We start from the raw sequence: 26,313 nt of genomic DNA, 5'->3' as shown, positions 1-26,313 counted from the left end.
TTGGTACTCATTTTACTTTGTGGTGTCAAAGAAAGAAGGGACCTTTCGACCCATCCTAGATTTGCAGGGGGTCAACAGGGCTCTTCAAGTGCCTTCCTTCTGCATGGAAACTCTGCGGTCTGTGTTTCTGGTGGTTCAGCCGGGGGAGTTTCTGACCTCTAGATCTGACTAAGGCCTACTTACACATTCCTATTTGGGCGTCCCATCACCGTTTTCTGCGCTTTGCGATCTTGGGGCAACATTATCAGTTCTGTGCACTTCCCTTTGGTCTGGCAACAGCTCCGTGGACATTCACCAAGGTGATGGTGGTCATCGTGGCGGCGTTGCGCAAAGAGGGCATTCTTGTTCATCCTTATCTGGATGATTGGTTGATTCGAGCCAGGTTGTTCCAGGAGAGCACTCGGTGGTGGAGTTTCTGCAGTTGCTGGAATGGGTAATCAACCTTGCCAAGAGCTGGTTATCTCCAGCTCAGCACCTGGAATATCTTGAGGTCCTGTTAGACACCTCCTTGAGGAAGGTCTTCCTTCCGGAGGCCTGGATAAGCAAATTGCAATCTCAAATTTGCCTAATTATGACGTCCCGGTGTCCTCGGGCACAGGATTTCCTCCAAGTCTTGGGGTCGATGGCAACCTCCCTCAATGTAGTGAGGTGGTCGCGGACCAACATGCGTCCTCTTCAGTATGCTCTTCTTCGGAGGTGGTTGCCTCAGAGGCATAGTCTGGATCACTCTGTTCCGCTTCCGGGCTTAGCTCAGGGCAGTCTTCGCTGGTGGCTTCAGACCCCCCATTTTGTACAAGGGGCGAGTCTGGATCAGTCACAGTGGACAGTGCTGCTCACGGATGCCAGTCTTCTCGGTTGGGGGGGGGGATCAGTATCTAGGTCACTCAGCTAAGGGCACCTGGTCCACAGAGGAGGATTCTTGGTCGATCAATGTTTTGGAGACCAGAGCCATCTGTCTGGCATTGCTAGCCTTCCAGTCCTTTCTGATGGGCAAGTCAGTCAGGGTTCTGTCGTACAATGCCACGGTGGTAGCCTATGTCAATCATCGTGGGCACCAGGAGCACTTTGGTGGCGCAGGTGGCAACTCTGCTCATGGTCTGGGTGGAGTCACACCTTCAAGAGATCTCAGCATCCCACATAACTGGAGTGGAGAATATTCAAGCGGACTTCCTGAGTCGTCACGTGCTAGATCTCGGAGAGTGGTGTCTAAGCCCCATGGCCTTTCAGTTGATAGTGCATTCTTGGGGTCAGCCCCTGATGGCCACAAGTGTCAACGCCAAAATGCCCCGCTTCTTCAGTCATCACAGAGATGGTCAGGCAGAGGACCTGGATCTCTGGTTCAACCATGGCCAACAGAGGGGCTGTTGTATGTGTACCCTCTGTGGCCATTAGTGGGCATGATTCGCCATCCAGGTCTTGTGGTTCTGGTGGCTCCGGATTGGCTTCGACGACCATGGTACGTAGATCTGGTGAGGCATCTGGTGGTGGATCCTCTTCCTCTGCCTCTCTTGGACGACCTTCTAATTCAGGGTCCCATTCCAATGTTCAGTCCTGGTCCCTTTTGTCTTACAGCTTGGCTCTTGAAAGGGGTATTCAGATAAAGTGATCTCAACAACTCTTCGGGTCCCGGAAGCTTTCCGCCTCTCAGGCTTATGTGAGGGTTTGGCGTCTATTTGAGAAGTGGTGTGATGCGCGTGGAGTGGTCTCTTTTCACACTTCCTTGCCTAACATCTTAGAGTTCTTGCAGGATGGCCTGGATAGGGAAACTAGCTTGGTCTTCTCTCCGGTTTCAGCTTGTGGCCTTGTCAGCCTTTTGGGGGTTCTTGAAAGGTCAATATTTGACTGCCATTCCTGATGTGATTTGCTTCTTGCAGGTAGCCAAGTTGCTCAGGCCTCCCGTACGACCCTCTGCTCCATCTTGGGATCTGAATCTGGTTCTGTCCATCCTGTGCACCCTCCTTTTGATGGACCTTACTCTTAAAGCAGTTTTCTTTGTGGCCATTACTTCAGCTAGACGTGTTTCTGAGCTGCAGGCTTTCTCTTGTAGGGCTCCCTTCTTGGAGTTTTCTAGGGAGCGGGTTGTCTTGAGGCCTGTTCCTTACTTTCTGCCATAAGTGGTTTCTCCTTTTCATGTCAATCAATCTGTAGTCCTCCCGGTGTTGGGTTGTCGGGAGGGCTCTTCTGAGCAGAGAGAGCTGCGCAAGTTGGATGTCAGTCGGGTCCTTCGCTCTTATGTGCAGTGGACCCAGGAGATCAGGAAATCAGATCATCTCTTTGTCCTTCTAGCAGGTCATCATAAGGGAGATGGCGCTTCTAAGGCTACTATTGCGTGCTGGATCAAGGAGACTATTGCTTCCGCTTATCTTCTCAAGGCTCATTCCACTAGGGGTCAGGCAACTTCTTAGGCTGAGTTTTCTCTAGTGCCTCCAGTGGATATTTGTAAGGCTGCAATTTGTTCTTTTCTGCATTCCTTTGTCAGACACTACCATGTGGATGTTCACGCGCATTGAACATGGTATTCGGTGAACGTGTTCTTGTGTCTGCCCTTCGGGGGTCCCACCCTTGATGAGTACTGCTTTGGTACGTCCCATTTGTAAGGACTATACCAGTCTACCAAGCGATACAGAAGGAGAAATTAGGTTCTTACCTGCTAATTTTCTTTCTGTTAGCTTATAGACTGGTATAGTCCCCCTCCCTGTCTGTGTGTTTGCGGGGGGCGCTGGTTTGCGCTGGGGGAGGGATGCCGGTTCGAGCGGGAGGGCCTTTGCGAGTGGGGGGGGGAGCGATGCCGGTTATCGGGGGGGGGGGGGGGGTGCTCGCAAATCGAGTCAACACTCGGTTTGCGAGACAAGTTTTGCGAGAATGTTTTGCTCGTTTTGCAAAACACTCGCAAACCGGGTTACTCGCAAACCAAGGTTTGACTGTACTGTACTTAAATGTAGTTTGCCTTGAGCTACTACTGAAAAGGGCATGAGCTAAATCCAAAATATGAAGCCAGTTAACATTAGGCTAACTTACTGTAAGTTTTGAAAGGATAATGGACAGGGCCTGGGAGCTATAAGTTTTGGGGGGATAAAAGGTGCTCTCTTGTAATGCTGTTGAGTCTGTTGCTAAAAGCATGGCACTTGGTGCATTGTAGATCTTTATTAATTTAAATGACATTATTGAAAAAATTTATTTATGCTTATTTATTTGGTTTGTTTTATATCCCATCCTCCTCAACAAGCTCAGAACAGGTTACAAGTTAACATACATAATGTGTTAGCAAACAGATTGAGAATTTACATGTGTGCATTAGACTTTGCTCATCTTAGTTTGACATACACAGAGGGTCAAAATTAGTATACAATCTGATCATTTTATGTGAACATACAATTGATCTCTTCAGTTAATTTACATAGGTGGTAATTTTGGGAAGAGGTAAGTTTTTGTTGCTCTCCTGAAATTGAGGAGCTCATTAAGGGATCTGGTGGTGGGTGGGGGTAGTTGGTTCCAATATCTAGCAACGTCTGGCAATTTGGAGTGGAGGGTGCACCAAGGTGGTATTTGCAGACACGTTTCCTCCTGGGAGTGGAGTGGTCTCTTTGGGGTATATGGAGGAAATTTGGCTGATATGTAGTTGGGGGCCAAGTTGTGTGAGGACTTGTATGCCATTACTAAGCCCTTGAAGATACAGCATTTGGTGACAAGTGATGATGATAACAGTGCTTCTGAAACGTGATCTCGAGCATGGAGGTTTTGTAGGAGTCTAATTGCTGCGTTTTGTACCCTTTGTAGGTGCTGGAGATTTTTTGCTGTCAGTCCATTGAATAGTGCGTTGCAGTAGTTCATGTGGGATAAGACGAAAGCATAGAGAAGTTGGGTAAAGTCAGTTTCCAAGAAGTAGTCTCTTATTTTCCGTAGCTGACAGAAATAGTAGAATGAGGAGGAAACTACTTAAGAGATCTGACATGAGAGTGAAAGATTTGCATCGAGAAGGAGTTCTGTTTTTGATGCATTTAGTTGCAGTTTATTCGTGGTCATCCAGTTTTTTTATTTCGGAGAGACAGTTTTGGAGTTTTGTGATCTGGGAGTCAGGAGCATTTCCTAGAGGGAGGTATAGTTGGATGTCATCTGCGAAGGAGCGGATCTGTATTCGTATTTGGTGTTTGGTATTTGGTGTTTATGAGCTATATGAAGAATGGTTTTTATGTAGCGTTCATATGAGTAAAACTGGTAATTAGTTTTGGTGTAAGTGTCATATATAGCAGTGATTCTCAACCTAGTCCTCAGGACACACCCATCCAGTCTGATTTTCTTGGTATCCACAATGAATATGCATGAGAGAGTTACATAAACAGCCTCTTATCGTATGTATGCAAATCTATCTTATGCATGAAAACCAGAATGACTGGCTGTATCCCAAGTACTAGGTTGAGAACCATTGTTATTTTGTTTTTCATGAGTAAATCTATGCTTCAAAGACTTGTAACACTTGAAAATGCTGCTCTGAATTTGGTGATGTGACTCAGAGTTGAATGGAGCAGTTGGATCCATATAGTGATCTAAATATTTCTTTCCTTTCAGTGGCTGTGATGTAAATAGTACCAGACAGCCTGGCCCTAATGGCGAAGGGGAAGAAGAGGCCCGAGATGGGCAGACACACCTACATTTGGCTTCCTGCTGGGGATTGGAGGAAGTAGTACAGTGCCTTCTGGAGTTTGGTGCCAATGTAAATACCCAGGTATGCGGATCATTCCCTGGAGTCATCATATGTCCGAAGGTGGAAGGTAGGGGAGTGCAGTAGAAAAAAAGGAAGGGGAAAGCTGGTAACAGTGAATGGCAGTAGAACTGGATGTGCTGGCAGAGAAGCAGGAGGATATGTCCTTTCCTTGGCAGCAACAGATTCAAAAGGAGATGAATGATTGATCCAGTGCCCTCAATACAATGTGACAACCCAAATTCTGTAGCCAGCAATAGAATTGGGAGCCAGCACTGCCTTCCTGCACCTCCTTCAATGATGTTTAAAGGAGTGTTTTGATTTACTCCTCACTCATTGACAGCCCCTAGTACTCCAACCAGCAACCTACATTTATTTTATTTATTTTTTAAAATGTATACACCACCTAGAACCATGGCAGTTTCCATATAAACATACGTAACATAAAAGACCTTTTAGAATTCTACCATACATAAGTTTCAAGTTTAATAGTTATCTTGATTAATCGCTTAATCATACTTCAAAGCGATGAACAATTTAAAATACATTCAATGGAAAACAATACAGTACAAACTTTAAATAATAACATTGGGTTAAAGACTAACACATCAATTTCATAACACAAGGTAAAAAGGGATTGTGAAATACAATTCAATATAGAAAAGCAATACAAAGGAAAGGTACAAGAGGGAAACAAGTAAAAACATAATATAATACAATAAATTCAACGGCCTAAGGATTATTAAATTAAGTACCAAATTAAGAAATGTTTTTAGATTACTTTTAAATTTTCCTAGATCCTGCTCCTTTCATAAATAAATTGGAAGGGCGTTCCAAGTCTGTGGGGCGGTTACCGAAAAAATGAACTGCCGTCTAGTATTGATAATCACTTCTTTCCTTAAAATAAGTCTATCTACCATCCAAATATTTCACACAAATGCTGTTACAAATTGTTTTCAATTATTTTCTTGAAACCTGGCTTGGCTTAGATGATTTATCATTGGAGGTCCCTTTTCCTCTGTCACTCTCCTTCTCCCTGTGATGTGGGGGATTAGTATTTTCCAGATTTAGTAACTTCTGTGAGACCCAGATGATGAAGATGGTCTTCCAGTCTCTCCAGGTCAGTGTGTAAGCTCGGGATCCTACAGATAGCAAATTCCTATGCTTGATCAAATTCCACAGGCATTTTTAACTGAAATCTCCAACCATAACCTTCACATAAAGAAAAATCTGGCATATAACTAATTTGATTCCTTGTTTGAACATAGCTACATCAATGCAAAAATACATAGGGAGGGTAATAATAAAAATTCCTGTGCTTGATCAAATTCCACAGGCATTTTTAACAAGTTTGCAAAGAAAGTAGGTGAAATTTCTGGGGGTAGGTTTTTAGGAGAAATAAGGAAATGCAATCTTTGCACCAGTAGTTAAAATATAAGTCTGTACAAACTTATTTCTCTTAAAAACTTACTCCCAGAAATTTCACCTACTTCCTTTGCAAACTTGTTAAAAATGCCTGTGGAATTTGATCAAGCACAGGAATTTTTATTATTACCCTCCCTATGTATTTTTGCATTGATGTAGCTATGTTCAAACAAGGAATCAAATTAGTTATATGCCAGATTTTTCTTTATGTGAAGGTTATGGTTGGAGATTCCATTTTATTAATGTCAGATAGTGCATATTTAAAAATAATTAAGAATATATTTAGAATAGAAGGCTGAATGGTTGATCTCAGTTTGAAGTTGCATGAGATGCTTCTGCCTTGGATTTTTTGCTTTTAAATATGACTAGAATGCTTATTCCTTTCCTGTTTGTAGGATGCTGAAGGGCGAACCCCAATTCATGTTGCTATTAGCAACCAACATCGTGTTATAATTCAGCTACTGATTTCTCACTCCGAGATCAAACTCAATGTGCGTGACCGGCAAGGCATGACCCCGTTTGCATGTGCAATGACTTACAAGAACAACAAAGCAGCCGAGGCAATCCTGAAACGGGAGCCAGGTGCTGCAGAGCAGGTGAGGCAAAAGTGGCATACCATACCATATTGTTTGTTATATCCCGCAAATTTCTACTAGGAATCTCTGCGGCTTACAATAAGAGTTAGGTCAAGATCAGACAATTACAGTACATTTCCTGAGACGTTGCGGATGCTTAGAGGAGAGGATACAAAAACAGTTCCTGAATTTGACAAGACATGAGTCAAAAGTTACAAAGAGAAGAGACACAACTTTAACATCTTCCTGAAGTTCTCAAGTATGTTGGTAGCTTGTTCCAAGTATAAGGTCCTAAAAATTCAAAAGTCGTTTCAAATGTCTTCTTTCAGCGAACCTGCTGAGGAGATTGGAAAGGTAATTTAAAACATTGTGTTGCTCTTGAATTGAAGAAGGAATGCAAAATATTGTTCTTTAGCACTCTCCAGACCAGTAGAGGTTAATCTTTACGAATGGGTATATATCCGATCATGACCAGCAGGTAGAGACTGAAAACAAAACTGTGGAATAGTACATAGGATATCCCTTTCTCTATTCTCATCAGTCTTCTTTCAGTCTACAGCAGGTGTTGAGTGAGCTGTACCCATCTCCCTTGGTAGGGCTGTTGGAATTTGTTTAGGAGGTTTCTAGTCCTTGTTTTTAGCCGGACAGAGCTTGGGTGGGCCTTGTTTATGGGTCCGTCCAACCTCAGGGGTGTCAAACCCGGCGGGTCTCGAGCGGGATCCCACCCCCCACTTCCTCCACCTCCCCACATTTTTTTAGAGGAGCCTCAGCAGTAAGCCTTGCTCCCTAACTCAAGCAACACATATTGCTTCGAGAGCCTGTGGAGTCTGTTCTGTAAAAAAAAAATCCTGAGGTAGTGCCGGTCTGCAGGGTTGCTTCCCTGTCAATTTACTGTATTTTTGCACTAACCAGCACTTTTCTTCTAGCTAGGTCGCGTATGGAGCAATTGTGCCCTTCTCCGGGGGAGTGGGAAACAATTTGGTCCAGCCACAAGCCACCCGCAGCCGGCCTGAACTCGGTGGTTTGGGCTGATGTCGCTTGCGGAGCTCCATCGGCAGCGGCTGCAGGCGTCCAGAGCTCCCCGGCCTTGGTGCCTTGCAAGTCATCTGAAGGCAGTGAGGCAGCCCGGTCTTCTCTCACTGCCTCTGGAGGGATTCCCCAAACTGCTGATGGTGGGGAAAAAGGATTCCCTCTCAGCTGATTTTTCTATCTGCTATAGCCGGCTTGCCTGCTTTAGTGCTGGGACAGTTCAAGCTTCCCAGCCGCTACAGGACCTGGAAGGGTTATTTTTGGCGGGATCTTCGCCATTTTAACAGACAGTTCCCTCCATTTTGTCTGCAACCTCAGGTGACCTTCCTCCTGTATTGCAAACACAGGGGCAGGTTTCAGCAGGGACCCCTGCTGGGGCAGGGAGTCCCTGGGGACCTCCGGTGGGTTTTTTTCCCCCTGATTTAATTTCTTTCTTTGTGCAGACAGTTGGGGGTCCCACTTGTGCCCGGGGGTTTCGGGGGTGGTTTCTCTCTGCAACCCCTGTGGCTTTGCCTCCTTCTTTTTCATTTGGCGTTCCCTCTTCCTCCTCCCTCATCCAAGCCCCTGCGGGGGGCTTGGATTGCGGATTGGTGGTCGGAGGTGTGTGTTGGCATGATGAGGACCTGAACGCTTTGGAGGACTTCCAGGACCCTCTCGAGGGGACGGCTGCTGGCAGCGGGGCGTCGGATTTTCCCGTCTTCCGGCTCAGAGGCTTCCGTGGTGCGTCTTTTATTCGGAGGGATGCGCTTTTAGACCTAATTTAGCAGGTCAGTGCTAAGTTTTTGAAGATGCGCCACTGGAGACCTCGCTTCAGGGGGGTCTGTCATGTCTCTCACTCTTGTCCTGTGCTTCAGGATTTTAGGGATATCGTGCTGGCGCAGTGGAATACGCTGGGTGCGCTGTTTCGGTTGGCGCGTGCCCTGGCTCGTTGGTATCCCATCCCGGAGGGGGATAGGGCTGCCAGTGTTGGACGCGGTGGTCTTAGCGATTGCTAAGTGGCATACTGTGCCTGTTGCGGGCGGTTCTGCTCTTAGGGTCTCTGAGGAGCATATATTAGCGACACTTCTTAAGCAGAATTTAGATGTCTCTGCCTTGGGGGACCAGGCGGCTATTTGTGTGGGGCTGGTGGCTCGCGCCGTGTTTCGGTGGGCTGAGCGTTTCCTGGATCATGAGTCTGATGATTGGTCCTTAGTGGATCAGGAGGTGGCGAAGATTGGGATGGATGCCTAGTTCCTCTCAGATGCTCTTTATGACTTGGTGCAGACTTCGGCTAAGTCTGGGGCTTTTGGTGTAGCTGCGCGCCATACCTTGTGGCTTCGCGCTTGGTTGGCGGTTGCCACGTCCAAAACTAAACTTCCTAAATGTTCCTTTCGGGGGTTGTTTTTGTTTGGAGAGGATTTAGATAAGTTGGTTCAGACTCTGACAGACTCTAAGATGCCCTGTCTTCCTGAGGACTGTTCCCGCGCAGCGTCTTGGGGTGGCACTGCCCGGGGGCGTCTGCGGGAATTTGGCAAGTTTCGCTCTGGGCGTGGGGCTGCTTCTTTCCAGGCTTCTGGTTTTTCCCCAGGATTGGTTGGCTCATTGCATGAAGTCCTTTCGGGGGGCCCATCAGGGGGCTGGGAGTCCCCCCACCGGTTCCCCCGCTGCCTGTTCTGCACGATGGCTCTTTGCTGGCGCCCACCTTTGGTTCCTGTGGGTGCCCAACTGCGCAACTTGTTTCCCAAGAGGGCCGAGATCATGTCCGATCAGTGAGTCCTGGAGGTGGTGCGGGACGGTTATGCTCTGAAGTTTGCCCGCTCTCTGCCAGATCCTATCTAGCCTCTCTGTGTCAGGCGGCATGGGAGACGCTAGTCTTTCACCAGACCCTTCGGCGCATGCTTGATCTCAAGGCGGTTGTTCCAGTGCCCCTCAGTGGTGCGGCACCGGCTGATACACCATTTCCTTTGTGTTGCCCAAGAAGAAGGGGACCTTTCGGCCCATTCTCGATATAAACAGGGATCAACAAGGCTCTCAGAATTCCTTCTTTTCGCATAGACATACTGGGGTCTGTCCTTCTGGCGGCTCAGCCAGGGGAGTTCCTGACTTCTCTCGCTCTGACGGAGACCTACTTGTATGTTCCCATTCGGGCCTCTCATCAGCGCTTCCTTCGCTTTACGATCTGGGGTCAGCAATATCAGTTCTGTGCGCTTCCCTTTGGCCTGGCCATGGCTCCCCGGACTTTCACCAAGGTGATGGGGGTTGTTGCGGCGGTCTTGCGTCGGAGGGCATTCTGGTGCACCCCTGGCTGGATGACTGGTTGATTTGGGCAAAGTCATTAAAGGAGAGCACCCGGGATACGGCTCGGGTGGTGGAGTTTCTCCAGTCGCTGGGCTGGGTGGTCAACCTTTCCAAGAGTCGGTTAGTCCCGGTAAGTCTGACTTTGGTCCTGGGGAAAATGGCGGAAACGCTGATAAAAGAAAGCTTCAATGAGCATCTAGAAAGGAATAAACTGATGAAAGCAAGCCAACATGGCTTCTGCAAGGGAAGATCGTGCCTAACGAACTTATTGCACTTCTTCAAAGGAATTAACAAACAAATGGGCAGGATGGACCTCTGGTCTGACTCAGCGGAGGCATCTTCTTATGTTCTTATAACTGTGTCTGAATTCAAGAAAGCGTGGGACAGGCACGTGGGATCTCTTAGGGAGAAGAGGAGATAAGGGATGCTGTGAATGGGCAGACTGGATGGGCCTTTTGGCTTTTATGTGCCATCATAGTTCTATGTTTCTTTATTCATAGTGGCCACAAAAATCTCCACTGACTACCATGTTTGGGAAACACTGACTCATGACCATGAGGAACCAAGGTTGGGTACAATATAATGAGGACATGCTCAGCTTTGATGCCTCTGCTTCTCATCAGTATAGACAGCCAATCAGTTTGGCATTAGTACTGTGTAGCTCTTTGCCAAAAGCAAGCAAAATGTGCCAGAAGTGAAGGCTGTGAAAGAGTTAATAATGGTCAGTTTTTTTTGTGAGTCAACATAGTGACCTATATATGCATTGTTTAGTGTTATAAGCTTAATCAGTCACCAAATTTCAAAGCCTAGTAGCTTTCAGATAAAATTTATCTTCTGAGTGAAGCCTATGTTATATAATAATCTCCTCAATAGCCACACTCTTATATCATAAAGAATATATTTAACTTTTTTTTCTTTCTTTTTACATAACTCTTTCTCTCAGTTGTATACTATAATACACTTATCTCAATTCAACTGTGACCTGAGCGGCTACACTCGAACATCTTATGTCATTTTCATGTTCGAGTGTAGCCACTGAGGTCACAGTTGAATTTGAGATAAGTGCATTATAGTATACAACTGAAAGAAAGAGATATGTAAAAAAGAGAGAAAAAAAAGTTAAAAATATTCTTTATGATATAAGGGTGTGGCTATTGATGAGATTATTATATAAGCTTAATAAGTAGCATGACAGTATTCCCTGTTTATATGTTTTTCTAAGGGCTAACATTATGGGGTGCATTTTCAGAACACTTAGACACACAAAGTGCCATAGAAACCTATGGTACTGTGTGTGTCTAACTGCTTGGAAAATAAGCCTCTATATCACAGTTTGAATTGTAACACAATTATATCACCCTTAAATATTAGGAGATACTTTGAGTCGAGTGATTGTTGCTCTGTTTTGCAGAGGCAGTGTATTTCGCTTTTGGATGATTTGATGATATTCTTTCTTGTATTAGATGGATAACAAAGGTCGGAATTTTCTTCATGTGGCAGTACAGAAATCGGACATCGAAAGTGTACTCTTCCTGATCAGCGTGCAGGCTAACGTCAATTCCAGAGTTCAGGATGCCTCCAAACTAACACCGCTGCACCTGGCTGTGCAGGCTGGCTCAGAAATCATAGTTCGCAATCTGGTACATACAAATGTCTTGTCACAAGCACCTCGCAGAGGTGACTTTCCTTCTTTGTAAGTGGGAGTAGCCAGATCTGCATCTCTTGCTATTGTAAGGTAGCTTTCCAGTATTAAGTTAGAAGAAAATGTTTCTTCTTTTAAATTATATTATATTGCAGTGCTCGATTAGATCTCAGACATCAGGTCACTATGGTACCCGAGATTTCTTTTTCCCAATTGTTGATTTTTGCAGAGCTGAATCACAAACTGCACCATGATTTGGCTTGTTGTAAACTGTTGTTGAACTGTGCACTGCAGGAAGTTCAGGAAGCCTCATGGTTTCAAGTCCACAACAGGAAACAGCAAGACAAGCCTGAACTTCTTGCATTGCTTGGCTCAAGCTTACAAAGAGACAAATGACAGTGCAGAAGTGGGACAGGCACTGTTGTTTTAGGCATTTGTGCAATTAGAAAAGTAAGGGGAATAGATTGCAAACTGTCAATCACATTAGTTACCTAGGAGTGACAGATGAGAGTGAGAGAGAACAAGGTGAAGTCTGGGAGAGTGGTATGAGCAAGAGAGACTGGGTGAAGATTCTGAGGAAGGCTATTTGAGAGAGGGAGAGCCTGGTGGGGGACCCAGGCCATGGTGACATCTGAAACACAGTCACCAGTCAAAGAGGTGCTATCACACAGCTGTCAGCATGCTTTGGGAAGAAAGACATTGATTTGTAGAGGCACTTTAAGGAGCTGATTTACTAATGTGTCTTAGAATAGAATAGAAAAAGATCCTTAGTACATCTGTTTCTAAAAGAACTACAGCTGATCTGGGAGGGGATTTCTGCCCCCCCTCCCCCCAAAAAAAAATGCTGGGAAAGAGAAGCAAGAAAGTTCTCGGCCATTGGCTCTTAAGTTTTTAGGTGAGCGCTTAGATCTAATGAAAACTTGTTTAGGCCTATTGTGTTTTGTTCCTTAATGGCTTCATTTTTAAACAAAATGCCTGTATTTAGATCAAAAGATGCCTATTTTAAGCATATTTTTAAAGGCAACATGAGTAACTATATACTTTTATAAAGTAGACTGCCAGATCTAGCCCCGTAAGTGCACAAATTTACTTCATCTCCAGAGAAGGTGTAAGCATGTGCATGCATTCTGTGTGGACACTTATTTTATAAATATGAGATTGCATTACAATTCCCCCTCCACTGTGCCCAAGCTGTGCTTCTAGGAATGCCTATTTCCTGGCATAAGCGTAGGTGGACATTTTCCATGTGCATACTTTTTGTATGAGCTTGCAGTCATGCACTTAAATGAAAGCCCTTTTCTGTATGTTAAACAGACTTTACAGAGGGAAAAAGCTCTGAAAAATGACCACCTGAGTTTGTGTTTGTAAATGAGGAACTACAATGCTAAGGCTTTCCTCATCTAGGCTGCTTCATAGTGTTGTATACCAGAGACTTTTTTATGTGTGCATGGTTCTTGAATCTTTTCCAATGGGTTCCTACAGGCTGGGCCTGCCTATTTTTTATGGTTATGTTACTAGCTTCTTGCAGGTGCAAAAGTAAATGAGCTGACCAAGCATCGTCAGACGGCTCTCCACCTTGCAGCACAGCAGGACTTACCCACTATCTGCTCTGTTCTTTTGGAAAATGGAGTTGATTTTGGGTCAGTGGATGAGAATGGAAATAATGGTAAGCATTGTGAAGATTTTTAATGTTTTCTTTAGAAATGTAGTCATTCAACTTAAGTTGAGCTGGGTGGATTTTTGCTTTGCTTTACTAATCACGGTATCACATTGATAATTGATTTATGTTGGGGGGGGGGTTTAGATGGATTGTTTTATGTTTATTTTAGAAGTCTTTTATTGCAGGCTGCCTAGCACTGTGGGTAGTGCAGGCAGTGCATATTTTTAAATAAATAAAAATAAAGGAGTTCCACTCCAGAAAAAGCTTCTGAGAAATGAGCTTTGCTTCTGTGAGAGTGTTGGGCAAGAGCTGATCTTTGCGTTATTCATGAAGGGAATATTACTAGTTGTGTGAAGCATCCTCCCTCTAGAATATGAGGGTGTTTAAGGTCCTTACTTGTTAGGATTGGGCTCAGGAACAGTTATATGATGCAAAATTTTTGTCCTATGTGGTGGTGGGCCCTAAAGATAATTCCTGTATATCAATGCTTAGACCATTATCCTTTTGTGTTCTAGTCCTGGCCTTGTCTCATTTCAAGCAAGGAGATTTGGTTTTGGGATCTGAACTGGAAAATTGTATCAACCATCTTCATGTATGCAGGAGAGTAAAAGAGGTTTAGTTTGTCCTTCTGCACATAAAGCTATATGATGCCCTATGTGTTGGGTTATTAGATGATTAGAGATGAGTCAGTTATGTAGGAAGTTAGAACAAACTGAGATGACAGCTATCTCTTCAGGCTGTTGCTTCAGATTTCCATTGAAGCCCAGTTACACATAAAGCACAAAAAATTGCATCTTTCTCTTACCTGAGTCCTTATGGTTAGTGTTAAGGAACTAATGAAATCCCCCATCTCTTTGTTTTTACAGTTTGCTGAGAGTATGTTGTAATGATGACTTCTGTAGCGCCTGGTAGACTGATATAGTCTTTACGAATGGGTTATATACCTCACTGCTACCAGCAGGTGGAGACTGAGAACAAACTTGTATATTAGGATAGCTTCACCTCTTGCAATCCAGTCTTCCTCAGTCTCCATTAAAGCAGGTAGTAAGACTAATTTGGCTCCCCTCTTAGTACTGTTGGAATTTTGTTTTGGACTCCTGGGTTCCCCTTTTGTGCCGGAGAGAGCTTGGAAGGGTCCTGTTTGGGGATCCGTCTGACCTCGGGGGTGTTACACTCAGTGGGTCTTGTGCTGGGTCCCTTCCCCCACCTTCCTCCACCTCACCTTATTTTTGTAGAGGTGCCTCAGCCAGCGGCCTGGCCCCCTGGTTGGTCAGCCCTCCAGCTTTGAGAGCCGAAGGGCTTTAAGAGTGGAGTCCCGATGTTGTTTTTTTCCCTAAATATACTCTTATTTTCTTCAAAGATGGTAGTTCACCCCTATTCCCTTTTGTATCACTAATTACTTGTGTACATACATTGTATGTTTATTTGTATAAATTGTTTTATTTTTGTCTCCTAATTTTAAATTGTCATATGCATTGAAGTATTTGATATTGCATGTACAACAAACTTTTAATAAACTTGAAAACTTGAGTCTGTTCTGACTAAGTGAAAAAAAAAAATCCTGAGGTGTGCCGGTCTAAAGGGCTCAATTCCCTTTAAAACTGCCATTTGTATTGGGTTTTTCTCATCTAATCGGCACTTTTATACAGCTAGGGCATTTTTCAGCACAATGAATACTTTTAAGGGGGAAAAAATGCTCATTGTGCTCCAGATGCGAGGTACTCGCAGCCAGCCTGTGCAAGCGTTGTACAAGCCGGAGTGGTGGGGGAGTCTCGTCAGCAGCAGTTGCCGGCGGCCAGAGCACCCCGCCGCATGTACCTCGCAAAGGATTCCCTTACTGCCGGAGCAGCTGGGGATTCCCTTTTTGTGTCGGTCAGTTCCTAGGCCTCAGCGTCAGGAGAGTCCCAAGTTTTTCAGACATGACAGGCCGCAGGAGCTCCGATTTTGGCGGTTTCAGGTCCAATTTTGGCGGGAACCTCATCCTTCATTTTAGTTACCTCAGGAACCTTCCCCCTGTTCTGGAAATACAGGGGCAAGGTATGGCAGGGTCCCCTGATGGAGCAGGAAGTCCCTTGGGGCTGCCGGAGGGGTTTTCCCTTTGAATTTATGTTAGCACTTTGTAAAGCTTATGTGCTGGCGGCTGCAGGTTCTGTGTCCACTTGGGGGAGGGGAGAGGATTTGCCCTCGATGTCTTCCCTGGTGCGGCCCCAGGCAGCAACAGTTTTGCCCCCCTCTACTCCTCTCTCGTCCAAGCGCCCAAGGATGTCTTGGGATGAGAATTTTTGCCCAGAGAAGCAAGATGTTATTGATGGGGGGGTCGGATTCCACCAGCGAAGGGTTTGAGCACCCCCCTGCTAGTGAAGATTCATCTGTGATGGGCATTTTTCAGCGGGAAGAGCTTCATGAGCTAATTCTTCAGGTCTCCGTTTTGTATTTTGAGGACACCATGTCGGAGCCCCCGCGTACGGTGGACCCCTTGCTTAAGGGGATTTGCTCTGCTTCCCGCTCTTTTCCTATACATCAGGATATTCAGGACATTATGCTCGCACAGTGGAAGGTGCCGGAAGCTCCCTTTCGTTTTGCGCATTCCATGGCCCATCTGTATCCCATTCCTGAAGGGGATAGGGACACTCTGAAGTTGCTTGTGGTGGATGCGGTGACCTCGGCCATCTCTAAGAGGCATACTGTGCCTGTTGAGGGCGGTATGGCCTTGAAGAACCCGGAGGAGCATAAGTTGGAGTCCCTCCTTAAACAGACTTTTGATGTGACAGCTCTGGTGGTCCAGGTGGCAATGTGTGGTGGGCTGGTGACTCGGGCGTGTTTTCGCTGGGCCGAGCAAGTGCCTGACAGTAAGTCTAAGGATTGGGAATTGCTCAAGCGTGAGGTGGCAAAGATTGAATTGGGGGGTGCTTATCTTTCAGATGCCATGTATGACCTCTTGCGAGCTTCTGTCAAGTCTGCCAAGCCAGCTCGCTGTACCTTGTGGCTTGTTCAGCGGATTCGGCGTTCAAAGCTAAATTGACAAAGTTTCCTTTTAAAGGATCTTTCTTGTTTGGTGAAGACCTGGACAAGTTGGTTCAGACTCACTGATTCTAAAGTGCCCCGTTTGCCTGAGGATACCTTGGCCGTGATTTCTGCCACTTCTGTACTGGTCGAGGGGCTGCCTCTTTTCAATTTCCTGGGCTCTCTAGAGGCAGGTTCTTCCAGCAAATGCAGTCCTTTCGTGGGGCGTGTCGGGGTGTGGGTAGTGCCCTCACCGGGTCCCCTGCCGCCCGTCCTACCCAATGACTCCTTGCTGTCACCTGTCTTGGTTCCGGTGGGTGCCCGGCTGAGGGATTTTTATCCAAAGTAGGCAGACATCACGTCCGATTAGTGGGTTCTGGAGGTGATTCAGGACGGTTATGCTCTGGAGTTTGCCCGTTCCTTGCCAGACCATTTTCTCGCTTCTCTCTCGCAGGTGGCGTGGAAGCAACAGGCCTTTCGCCAGACCCTTCAAAGATTGTTAGATCTCTACGCGGTAGTTCCAGTTCCCCCGCAGGAGTGAGGCACAGGTTGATACTCTATTTACTTTGTGGTGCCAAAGAAAGAAGGGACCTTTCGGCCCATCTTGGATTTGAAGGGGGTCTACAGGGCTCTGCACATACCTTCCTTCCGCATGGAAACTCTGCGATCTGTGATTCTGGCAGTTCAGCTGGGGGAATTTCTGACCTCTCTAGATCTGACCGAGGCCTACTTGCACATTCCTATTCGGGCCTCCCATCATCGCTTTCTGCGCTGTGCGATCTTGGGGCAACACTATCAGTTCTGTGCACTTCCCTTTGGTCTGGCCACAGCTCTGCGGACGTTCACCAAGGTGATGGTGGTTGTTGTGGCGGCGTTGCGAAAAGAGGGCATTCTAGTTCATCCCTGCCTGGACGTCTGGTTGATTCAAGAGAAGTCATTCCAGGAGAGCACCCAGGTCACGGCTCAGGAGGTGGAATCTCTGGGATGGGTTGTCAACCATTCCAAGAGCCTTTTGTCTCCATATCAGCACTTGGAGTATCTAGGAGTGCTGTTCAACACCTCCTTGGGAAAAGTCTTCCTTCCGGAGGCCTGGGTAAGCAAATTGCAATCTCAAAATTTGCCTCGGTGTCCTCGGGCGCAGGATTTCCTCCAAGTCTTGGGTTGATGGCGATTTCCCTCAATGTATTGAGGTGGTCGTGGACCCACATGCGTCCTCTTCAGTATGCTCTTCTTCAGAGGTGGTCGCCTCAGAGGCACAGTATGAATCATCCTGTTCTGCTTCTGAGCTTGGCTCGGTGCAGTTTTCGTTGGTGGTTCCAGACCTTCCATCTTGTTCAAGGGGCAAGTCTGAATCAGCCGCAGTGGACGGTGCTGCTAATGAATGCCAGTCTTCTCAGTTGGGGAGCTCAGTGTCTAGGTCACTCAGCTCAGGGCACCTAGTCCACAGAGGAGGATTCTTGGTCGATCAATGTCTTGGAGCCGTCTGGTGCTGTTAGGCTTCCAGTCCTTTCTGATGGGCAAATCAGGGTTCTTTCGGACAATGCCTCGGATAATTTCTTGTTGTAAACCGCCTAGAACTGAAAGATATTGGCGGGATAGAAGACATCAATGTAATGTATGTCAATCATCAGGGGGCACCAGGAGCACTTTGGTGGCACAGAAGGCGACTCTGCTCATGGTCTGGGCGGAGTCGCACCTTCAAGAAATTTCAGCCTCCCACATAGCTGGCGTGAAGAATGGTCACACGGACTTCCTAAGTCGTCACGTGCTAGATCTCGGAGAGTGGTGTCTAAGCCCCGTGGCCTTTCAGTTGATAGTGCAGTTTTGGGGTCAGCCCTCATGGCCTTGATGGCCACAAGTGTCAACGCCAAAACGTCCCGCTTCTTCAGTCGTCGCAGAGATGATCAGGCTGAGGGTCAACGGAGGGGCTGTTGTATGTGTTCCCTCCATGGCCCTTAGTGGGCAGAGTTCTTCTCTGCATAGTTCATCATCCGGGCCTGGTGGTACTGGTGGCTCCGGACTGTCCTAGGTGGCCGTGGTACGTGGATCTGGTGAGGCATCTGGTGGCGGATCTTCTTCCTCTGCCTCTCTTGGACAACCATCTGACTCAGGGTCCCATCCTGATGTAATTCCTCATGCAACTCCTATTTCTTATGTAACTCTTCTCTCCTTCGCTGATTGTCCAGCCTTCTTCCAATGTAAACCGCCTAGAAGTTATTTTGATTATGGCGATATAGAAAAATAAAGTTATTATTATTATTATTATTCCAATGTTTGATCCGGGTCCCTTCTGTCTTACGGCTTGGTTCTTTAAAGGGATCGCCTAGGTAAGAAGGGGTATTCAGATAAAGTGATCTCAACTCTCTTGGGGTCCCGCAGGCTTTCCACCTCTCGGGCTTATATGAGGATTTGGTGAATATTTGAAGAGTGGTGTGCTGTGCGTGGAGTGGTCTCTTTTCGCACTTCCCTGCCTACCATCTTAGAGTTCTTGCAAAATGGCCTGGACAGGGGACTGGCTTGGTCTTCTCTCTGAGTTCAGCTTGTGGCCTTATCAGCCTTTCGTGGGTTGTTGAAAGGTCAGCGTTTGACTGCCATTCCTGATGTGATTCGCTTCTTTCGGGTGGCCAAATTGCTCAAGCCTCCCGTACAACCCTCTGTTCCTTCTTGAGATCTGAACCTGGTTCTGTCAGGTTTAGTGCACCTTCCCTTTGAACAGTTGGTCGACTGTTCTTTGAAGGTCCTTACTCTTAAAGTGGTCTTCTTGGTGGCCATTACTTCTGCTAGACGTGTTTCTGAACTACAGGCTTTCTCTTGTAGGGCTCTCTTCTTGGAGTTTTCTAGGGAGCAGGTTGTATTGAGGCCTGTTCCTTCTTTTCTGCCAAAGGTAGTTTCTCCTTTTCATGTCAATCAGGCAGTGGTCCTCCCGGTGTTGGGTAGCCGGGAGGGTTCTTTTGAGCAGAGACAGTTGCGCAAGTTGGATGTCGGTCGGGTCCTTCGCTCTTATGTGCAGCGGACCCAAGAGATCAGGAAATCCGATCATCTCTGTCATTCTATGGGGTCCTCGTAATGGGGATGGTGCTTCTAAGGCTGCTATTGTGTGTTGAATCAAGGAGTCTATTGCTTCCGCTTATCTTCTGAAGAAAAAGTCTGTTCCAGAGTTTCTCAAGGCTCATTCCACTTGGGGTCAGGCAGCTTCTTGGGCTGAGTCTTCTTTAGTGTCTCCAGTGGATATTTGCAAGGCTGCAGTTTGGTCTGCTCTGCATTCCTTTGTTAGACAGTACCATGTGGATGTTCAAGCACGTCAGGATGCAGTATTCGGTGAACATGATCTGGTGTCGGCCCTTTGGGGGTCCCACCCTTAATGGGTACTGCTTTGATACATTCCATTCGTAAGGACTATACCAGTCTACTAAGTGCTAGAGAAGGATAAATTGGTTCTTACCTGCTAATTTTCTTTCTGTTAGCCTGTAGACTGGTCTAGTCTTTGTGCGGTGATTGCAGGTTTTTATTATGCTTGTGTGCAGACTATTTTTTCTGCAGGTTCTAGAATTTTTCTAGGGCCGGGGAGAATTAAGAACAGCGGCTATGGCTCTGCTGGCTTAGATGGTGAGCTGTGGGGATATTTTCTATACCAGGGTTTAGTTCTACACATGTTCCAACAGTTGTTTACCAGTGTTCCTTGGTTTTACACTCCTGTTCGGAGTGTGTTTTACTCTTTTCAGTTGAAGCCTTTCCTAGGTTCTGCTTGGCTATTTGGCTGACTTGATTACAAGAGGGGTAGTTATCCTGATATACAAGTTTGTTCTCAGTCTCCACCTGCTGGTAGCAGCGAGGACCCATTCGTAAGGACTATACCAGTCTACAGGCTAACAGAAAGAAAATTAGCAGGTAAGAACCTAATTTCTCCTTCTTCTTTCTGTCTGCTGCAGCTCTTCATTTGGCAGTAATGCATGGTCGCCTGAACAACATCCGTGTACTTCTAACAGAATGCAGCGTGGATGCAGAGTCCTTTAATCTTAGGTAATTACAATACAACAGCCTAGTCTGAATATTCATCTAAAAGAAAGAAATTGTAATCCCTTCTTATTTTTAAATATGATAGTCCTAAATTATCTATAAAAAGGATTCATAGTAAGTGATTATCTCTTAAATCCTATTTATTTTAAAGTTATAAAAATCGTGTTTAAAATCAAATAGCCCTTTAGAATTAAAAATTTTCCTGGAAAGAAAGAACTATGTGTTTTGTTATATAATACAGTAGATTCTCAGTTAACCACATGCATGGGGATTGATAAATGTAGTTTCTGGCTGCTTGAGAATTGCTATTAAAAGGCCTAACCAATACTATACCCCATACTATGCCATACTATAAACTGTTTCAGACAAACTACCGGACATTGGCATACTCGGGTATAGCATGCCAAGTTTACATTTAAATTTCCGCCAGAAATTGATTTTATTTTCATTTTTATTTAAAGTATTACAGTATTTCTTTGATTTGTTTTGCTGGTTGCTTGAGAGTTCTGGTTAACAGAGAGTCTATTATGTTTATTTTGTTATATATGTTTTCAGTGTACACTGTCTAAAACAGTGGATAGTTGTAGTCTGATTATTTAAAGGGTTTATATTCAAACTTCTCTGAGGATAATCATAATATTCTCACATATTGGTGACTTCATCCATAGAATCCAGTACAGACACTGCCAAGTACACTGTCACTACATTTCTCCCTCAATATTCGCGGGGCTTAGGGGCAGAGCCGGCCCGCAAATATTAAAAAACTGCAAATAATATTTGGGCTGGTTCTGACCCTTCCCCCGGAATCCCAGACCTTACTTTAAGCTCTCTAAGACTCCCCGGAACCGTACCTGGTGGTCTACGGGAGCTCACGGCAGCCATTTCCTATGAATGATCTCTACGGGGCAGGAGCGTAGGAAGATTGCTCCTGCCCTGAAAGCCCGCTAGACCACCACCACCAGGTAAGGTTCCGGGGAGGGCTTAAAAATAGCCCAAAAAATTAAAATCGCTTTTTAAACAAAAATTGCAAATAACCAAATCCGTGGATTCGGAGGGAGAAGTGTATAAATCTTTAGGACGTGCCCATACCACATGCATGCCGTGTTGGCTCGCTGGACCATCAATTCTTAGTTTTCCATGGAGCCAAGAAGTTGTTTCTTCTGTTTCTCCTCAATATGTCAGATTTAGTCATTTGTGCCTTCCCGATATTAGTTTGTCTTTTTCATTATAATTCTTAATCTTGTTTATTTTTGCATTACCCTTGAGTTTTGTTCAGTTTGATCAATTTTTGGCCTTACAGGCAACTTCAAGGCCCTTTTTCACTCCAGGGAGTTTTAACTTTTCTCGGTATACTTTTTACTTGAGCTTCTCAGGTCATCAAACCCTTTGACTTTGCATCAGCCATTTTTCCCTCCATGTCTAAGAAAGTGCCAAGCAGCTTCAAGAAATATATTCAATATAATCGGACCATTTTAGGCTCTAATTCCCATAACTAGTGTGTTCAGTGTCTAGGTCTTGACCATTGGGACATTCTCTCTGCCCTCTGTCTCTGTAGGCAAAAGAGGACACTGAAAGCCCAGTAACTCCAGTGTGAACATTTTTTTGGTTTGACATCAAGCATAGTAGGAGATTCAGGACCTGACGCACAGCCAATATTGACACCACGTATACCAACACTTGAATAGAGATTATCCGCCATCAAACTCTTCAGAGACAGGACTCTACATCATCTTTCTCCATGCTTCATCCATCGGGGAGGCATTACGTAAGAAAGCTAGGAAGCAAAAACATTCCATCATTTCTAAACATGGCATGGCATCATCACAGACATCCACCTCCTCACACATAGTAATAATAATAATAATAATAACTTTATTCTTATATACCGCCAACAATCTTGCGACTTCTAGGCGGTTTACAATGAAGAGAAACTGTACAGACAGCGAATTACAGAGTATAGCATTGAACATCTAGTGATAGTAACAGGAGAGTTACAGGGCTGTGTATTACATGGTTTCACAATGAGTAGCATTATACAGTCGACGATATTCAGAGCATAAGTAGGAGAAGAGAAAGGAGATTGCGCTTTGAGTTACAAAGGTGCAAGGCTGCGAAGGTGAAAAAGATAACATAAGATGTTGATGAGAAGTAAGTTGTTAACTTGGTACATTTGAACGAAGGACGGGCACTAGTGGGAAAAACTGGTAACAATTAAAGATAGAAATTTTGGCAGAAGAGAGTAGACGGACTCCTTGGGATGGGAGGAGGCTCCGATTTTAGGGGAGAAGTCTGGTTAGGTTATAAATTTCTTAAACAATGTGGTTTTTAGTTCTTTCCTAAAGATACTATATGACTCTGACGGCATCAGTGAAGTAGCCTGTCCAAGTTTGCAGTCTACAAACACATTGAACTGCTCTCCATTGCTGCAGATATCTCCTCCCAGGCTTACCTTGACATCAGGGTCTCCCATGTCTATACAACAGACATCACAGACTGCTTCCATACTGATGTCTTTTCTGGTACAGACGCTGACGCTCCAGGAGGAAATCTGGCTATGCTCAAGGCTTTCGGGATTACTGCTGATGCAGTCTACACAGGCCTTAAAGGCTTCCATGCCTGCCTCAACCCAGCCCAGTGATATGTTAAGGCGTCAGTCAAGGAAGAGGTCATGCACCCCTGCTTGTCAGCACAGATCCATCCAACATATATCATCAGCATAGGAGCTCTCTCCTGGGTCAGATTATCAACGCGTCCTTCTCAATGCACACTCCCTGATTCACCTAGAAGGGAATATTTTGAGGAATCTGATTCAGATATCTCCAACCGCTCAGATGAATATTTGCCAGTCTATTATGCAGAAGAATCCTAAGGTGTACCCTCTGATCCTTCTCCGCCTCAAAGGCATAAGTCTCTGCCAGGGAGCATATCCTTTACTAACTTTGTATGACAAATGGGTCAAGCTCTTCCTACCAGAGTGGAGACAGAGAAGCAATCTCACTCGGAGCTTTTTGAGCCTCTTGACTATGAATCCCTACTAAATGACTTTTTAAAACTCTTTAACTGCCTACAAGACAGCATTTGCCTGATAAGCAGCTGTATGTGTAGGTGAGTGGACATTCTGAGGGTACACCCTTTTCACATATATATCTTTATTGTTTTCAGTAACTCTTTTTCATGGTTCTCATGATGATAACTTCTGCCAGAGATGGAAGTCCCACATGTGACAGTATTATACCTGCTTGTCTTTGGAGAAAGCAAAGTTACTTACCTATAGTAAGTGTTTTCTGAAAACAGCAGGTATAATATTCTCACAACTTGCCCACCTCCCCTAGTTGGCTTCTTTGCTTTATTACTGAACTGATGGTCTCACAAGCTGACGTTGGGCTGGAAGACACTGGCACGCACACAGTATGACACTGTCTAAAGATTTAAAGTGACAGTGCACTTGGCAGTGTCCGTACCAGGTACTGTGGATGATGTCACCCACATGTGAGATTATATGCCTGCTGTCCTCAGAGAACACCTGCTATAGGTACGTAGCTTTGCTTTCTTCAACCTTACCTGAATTAATTTAAAGGGCTTCTCTAATACAGATGTGGAAAGATGAAGGTACTTGAGTGTTTGTTCTGTTTTGTGTCAGAGGTCAGTCACCCATGCACATTTTGGGGCACTATGGAAAAGAGAATGCAGCTGCCATCTTTGAGCTCTTTTTAGAGTGCATGCCGGAATATCCACTAGATAAACCTGATGCTGAAGGAAACACAGGTAGGTAGAGAAGTGAAGCTGGATTTGGACTTTAGATTTAATTACTTGCCTTTCCAAAACTAAGTTCAAAGTGAGTTACAGATTTGGTTATAGTAGATAGATCTCTGCCCTAGTTTATATTCAAGTTTTATACCCAGAACAGTGGAAGTGAAATGACTTGCCAATGTTATAGGGACAATTCCTGATTCTCAGCCTGCTGTTCTACTCACTGGGCTCCTTCTGCACTTACAACAAATCTTTTGTTTAGTTGGAGTGTGATCACCAGCTCTTGCTAGTTGGCAGCATTATTTAGATACTGTTAGAGGTGGGGGGGTTATCTACAATGGCCATATAAAGTATATTTGCATAACTGGTGTCCTATTGGGCTCTATGATTTTGTCACTAGTGTGTCACTAATAAGGGGAAAATTGCAAACCATTGAACTAGGAATTCTATTACATGTGAGAAAAGACTTAAGAAGTTAGGGCTCTTCCGCTTCGAGATGAAATGGTTGGGGGGATGTGATAGAGATCTACAGAATCCTGAGTAGAGTGGGTGGACTTGAATTAATTGTTTACTGTTTCAAAAAGTACAAAGACAAGGGACCCTCCATGAAATTCCATGATAATACTTAAAATATATATATATTTTTTCACTCAGTAAATAGTTAAGCTCTAGAATTCATTGTTGGTAGATGTAGTAACAATTAGCATACCTGAGTTTAAGGTTGGACAGGTTCCTTGAGGAAAAGCCCATAAACTGTTATTAAGGTAGATACACTACTTATCCCTGAGGTCAGTAGCATGGAATCTTGTTTCTCTTTGGGATTCTGAATTGGCCACTGTTGGAAACAGAGACTGGGCTAGATGGACCATGAATCTGACCCATATGGCTATTCTGATGTTTTTATGATTTTTGTTTTTCAGTGTTACTTCTAGCCTACATGAAGGGAAATGCTAACCTTTGCCGAGCTATAGTGAGGGCTGGTGCTCGACTTGGGGTTAATAATAACCAAGGAATCAATATTTTCAATTACCAGGTTGCCACTAAACAACTTCTCTTTAGACTTCTAGGTAAGTGCTTACACAGTGCCATCCAGTCTGCTATCATTTTATTGTTGGTCTTTGAAGCTTCCTTTACAGGGTAAGACTTGTTTTTTAAAAAGCAATGTTACTTGTTAAAGCACAAGAATATACCGCTGAGGTTTGTAGGGAGTGCCTCCTACTAGGTTAGTAAGTAAGAGGCTACACTCACGTAACCTGAATATGCCAAGGAAAGGAAACAAGATAGTAGTCGCAACAAAAGACACAGGAACGCTCAGTCGGTCATACAGTAACCTTTGTTGTGGCGCAGTGGTTAACCCTTTCAGGACCATAAGGATCGTAGGCCAATTTTTGTGGTTTTGACGACATTTTTATGGTAAAAAGGCTTGCAGATGCCAAAAAATTGATTTTTTTTGTGAAATAACATTATTTTTATTTAAAAAAATCACACTTCTGGCTTATGGACAGTGTGGCAAGTGAATCTTCTTGTCAATCTAGCAACGACGCTAATGAATGAATGTCGGAACCAGTTTGTTTACATAAAGGCAGTATCATATGGAATCCGTACATATCAAATTTAGAACTGTAGACTATCCCAATCAAAATTTATAGGATTTTAAAGTTATGGGACAAATATGTCCCTTGGTCCTGAAAGGGTTAAAGCTACAGCCTCAGCACCCAGGGGTTGTGGGTTCAAACCCACGCTGCTCCTTGTGACCCTGGGCAAGTCGCTTAATCCCCCCATTGCCCCAGGTACATTAGATAGATTGTGAGCCTGCCAAGACAGACAGGGAAAAATGCTTGAGGACCTGAATAAACTCATATAAACTGTTCCTGGGAGAACGGTATAGAAAATTGAATAAATAAATAAATACACATGTCATACAAAAGCAATACCTGGTCATGCAGACAAGACAAATGAAGAGTATTCAAAGTCTGGCTTCTCTAGCAAAGGAACTATGCCTTCCTCTTTCTTCTGTGTCTCTACATCTTATAAACTGTTTCATCTAGCTTGCATAAGCATTATTTATCTAATCTAATACAAAATTTCTGAATTGCTCTAATACCATTTAGTTTAAGGTGATTTATATCAAAAAGAAGCCATTTAGGAAAATACAATTCCTTGGATAAAAAGATATCCTTACAATTTTTTAAATTAAAAGTACTAACTTTATAATGTATCATATAAAAATGTTTTC

The 26,313-nt window shown here is 44.7% G+C and overlaps 1 protein-coding gene across 1 annotated transcript in view; it reads left to right on the top strand.

Moving 5' to 3' along the window:
• The window catches only part of ANKFY1 (ankyrin repeat and FYVE domain containing 1), a 107,629-nt gene that overhangs the window by 73,136 nt on the left and 8,180 nt on the right, over positions 1-26,313 (top strand). Inside the window, 7 exon segments of the mRNA XM_033921181.1 lie at positions 4,567-4,723; positions 6,520-6,720; positions 11,469-11,645; positions 13,166-13,313; positions 20,240-20,330; positions 23,968-24,092; positions 24,998-25,144. Of these exon segments, the coding sequence (XP_033777072.1) occupies positions 4,567-4,723; positions 6,520-6,720; positions 11,469-11,645; positions 13,166-13,313; positions 20,240-20,330; positions 23,968-24,092; positions 24,998-25,144 (1,046 nt within the window).

The sequence above is a fragment of the Geotrypetes seraphini genome, chromosome 15 (assembly GCF_902459505.1).
Source record: "Geotrypetes seraphini chromosome 15, aGeoSer1.1, whole genome shotgun sequence".
In the NCBI taxonomy this organism is placed as follows: domain Eukaryota; kingdom Metazoa; phylum Chordata; class Amphibia; order Gymnophiona; family Dermophiidae; genus Geotrypetes; species Geotrypetes seraphini.
This window is presented reverse-complemented; position numbering and strand designations above follow the sequence as displayed.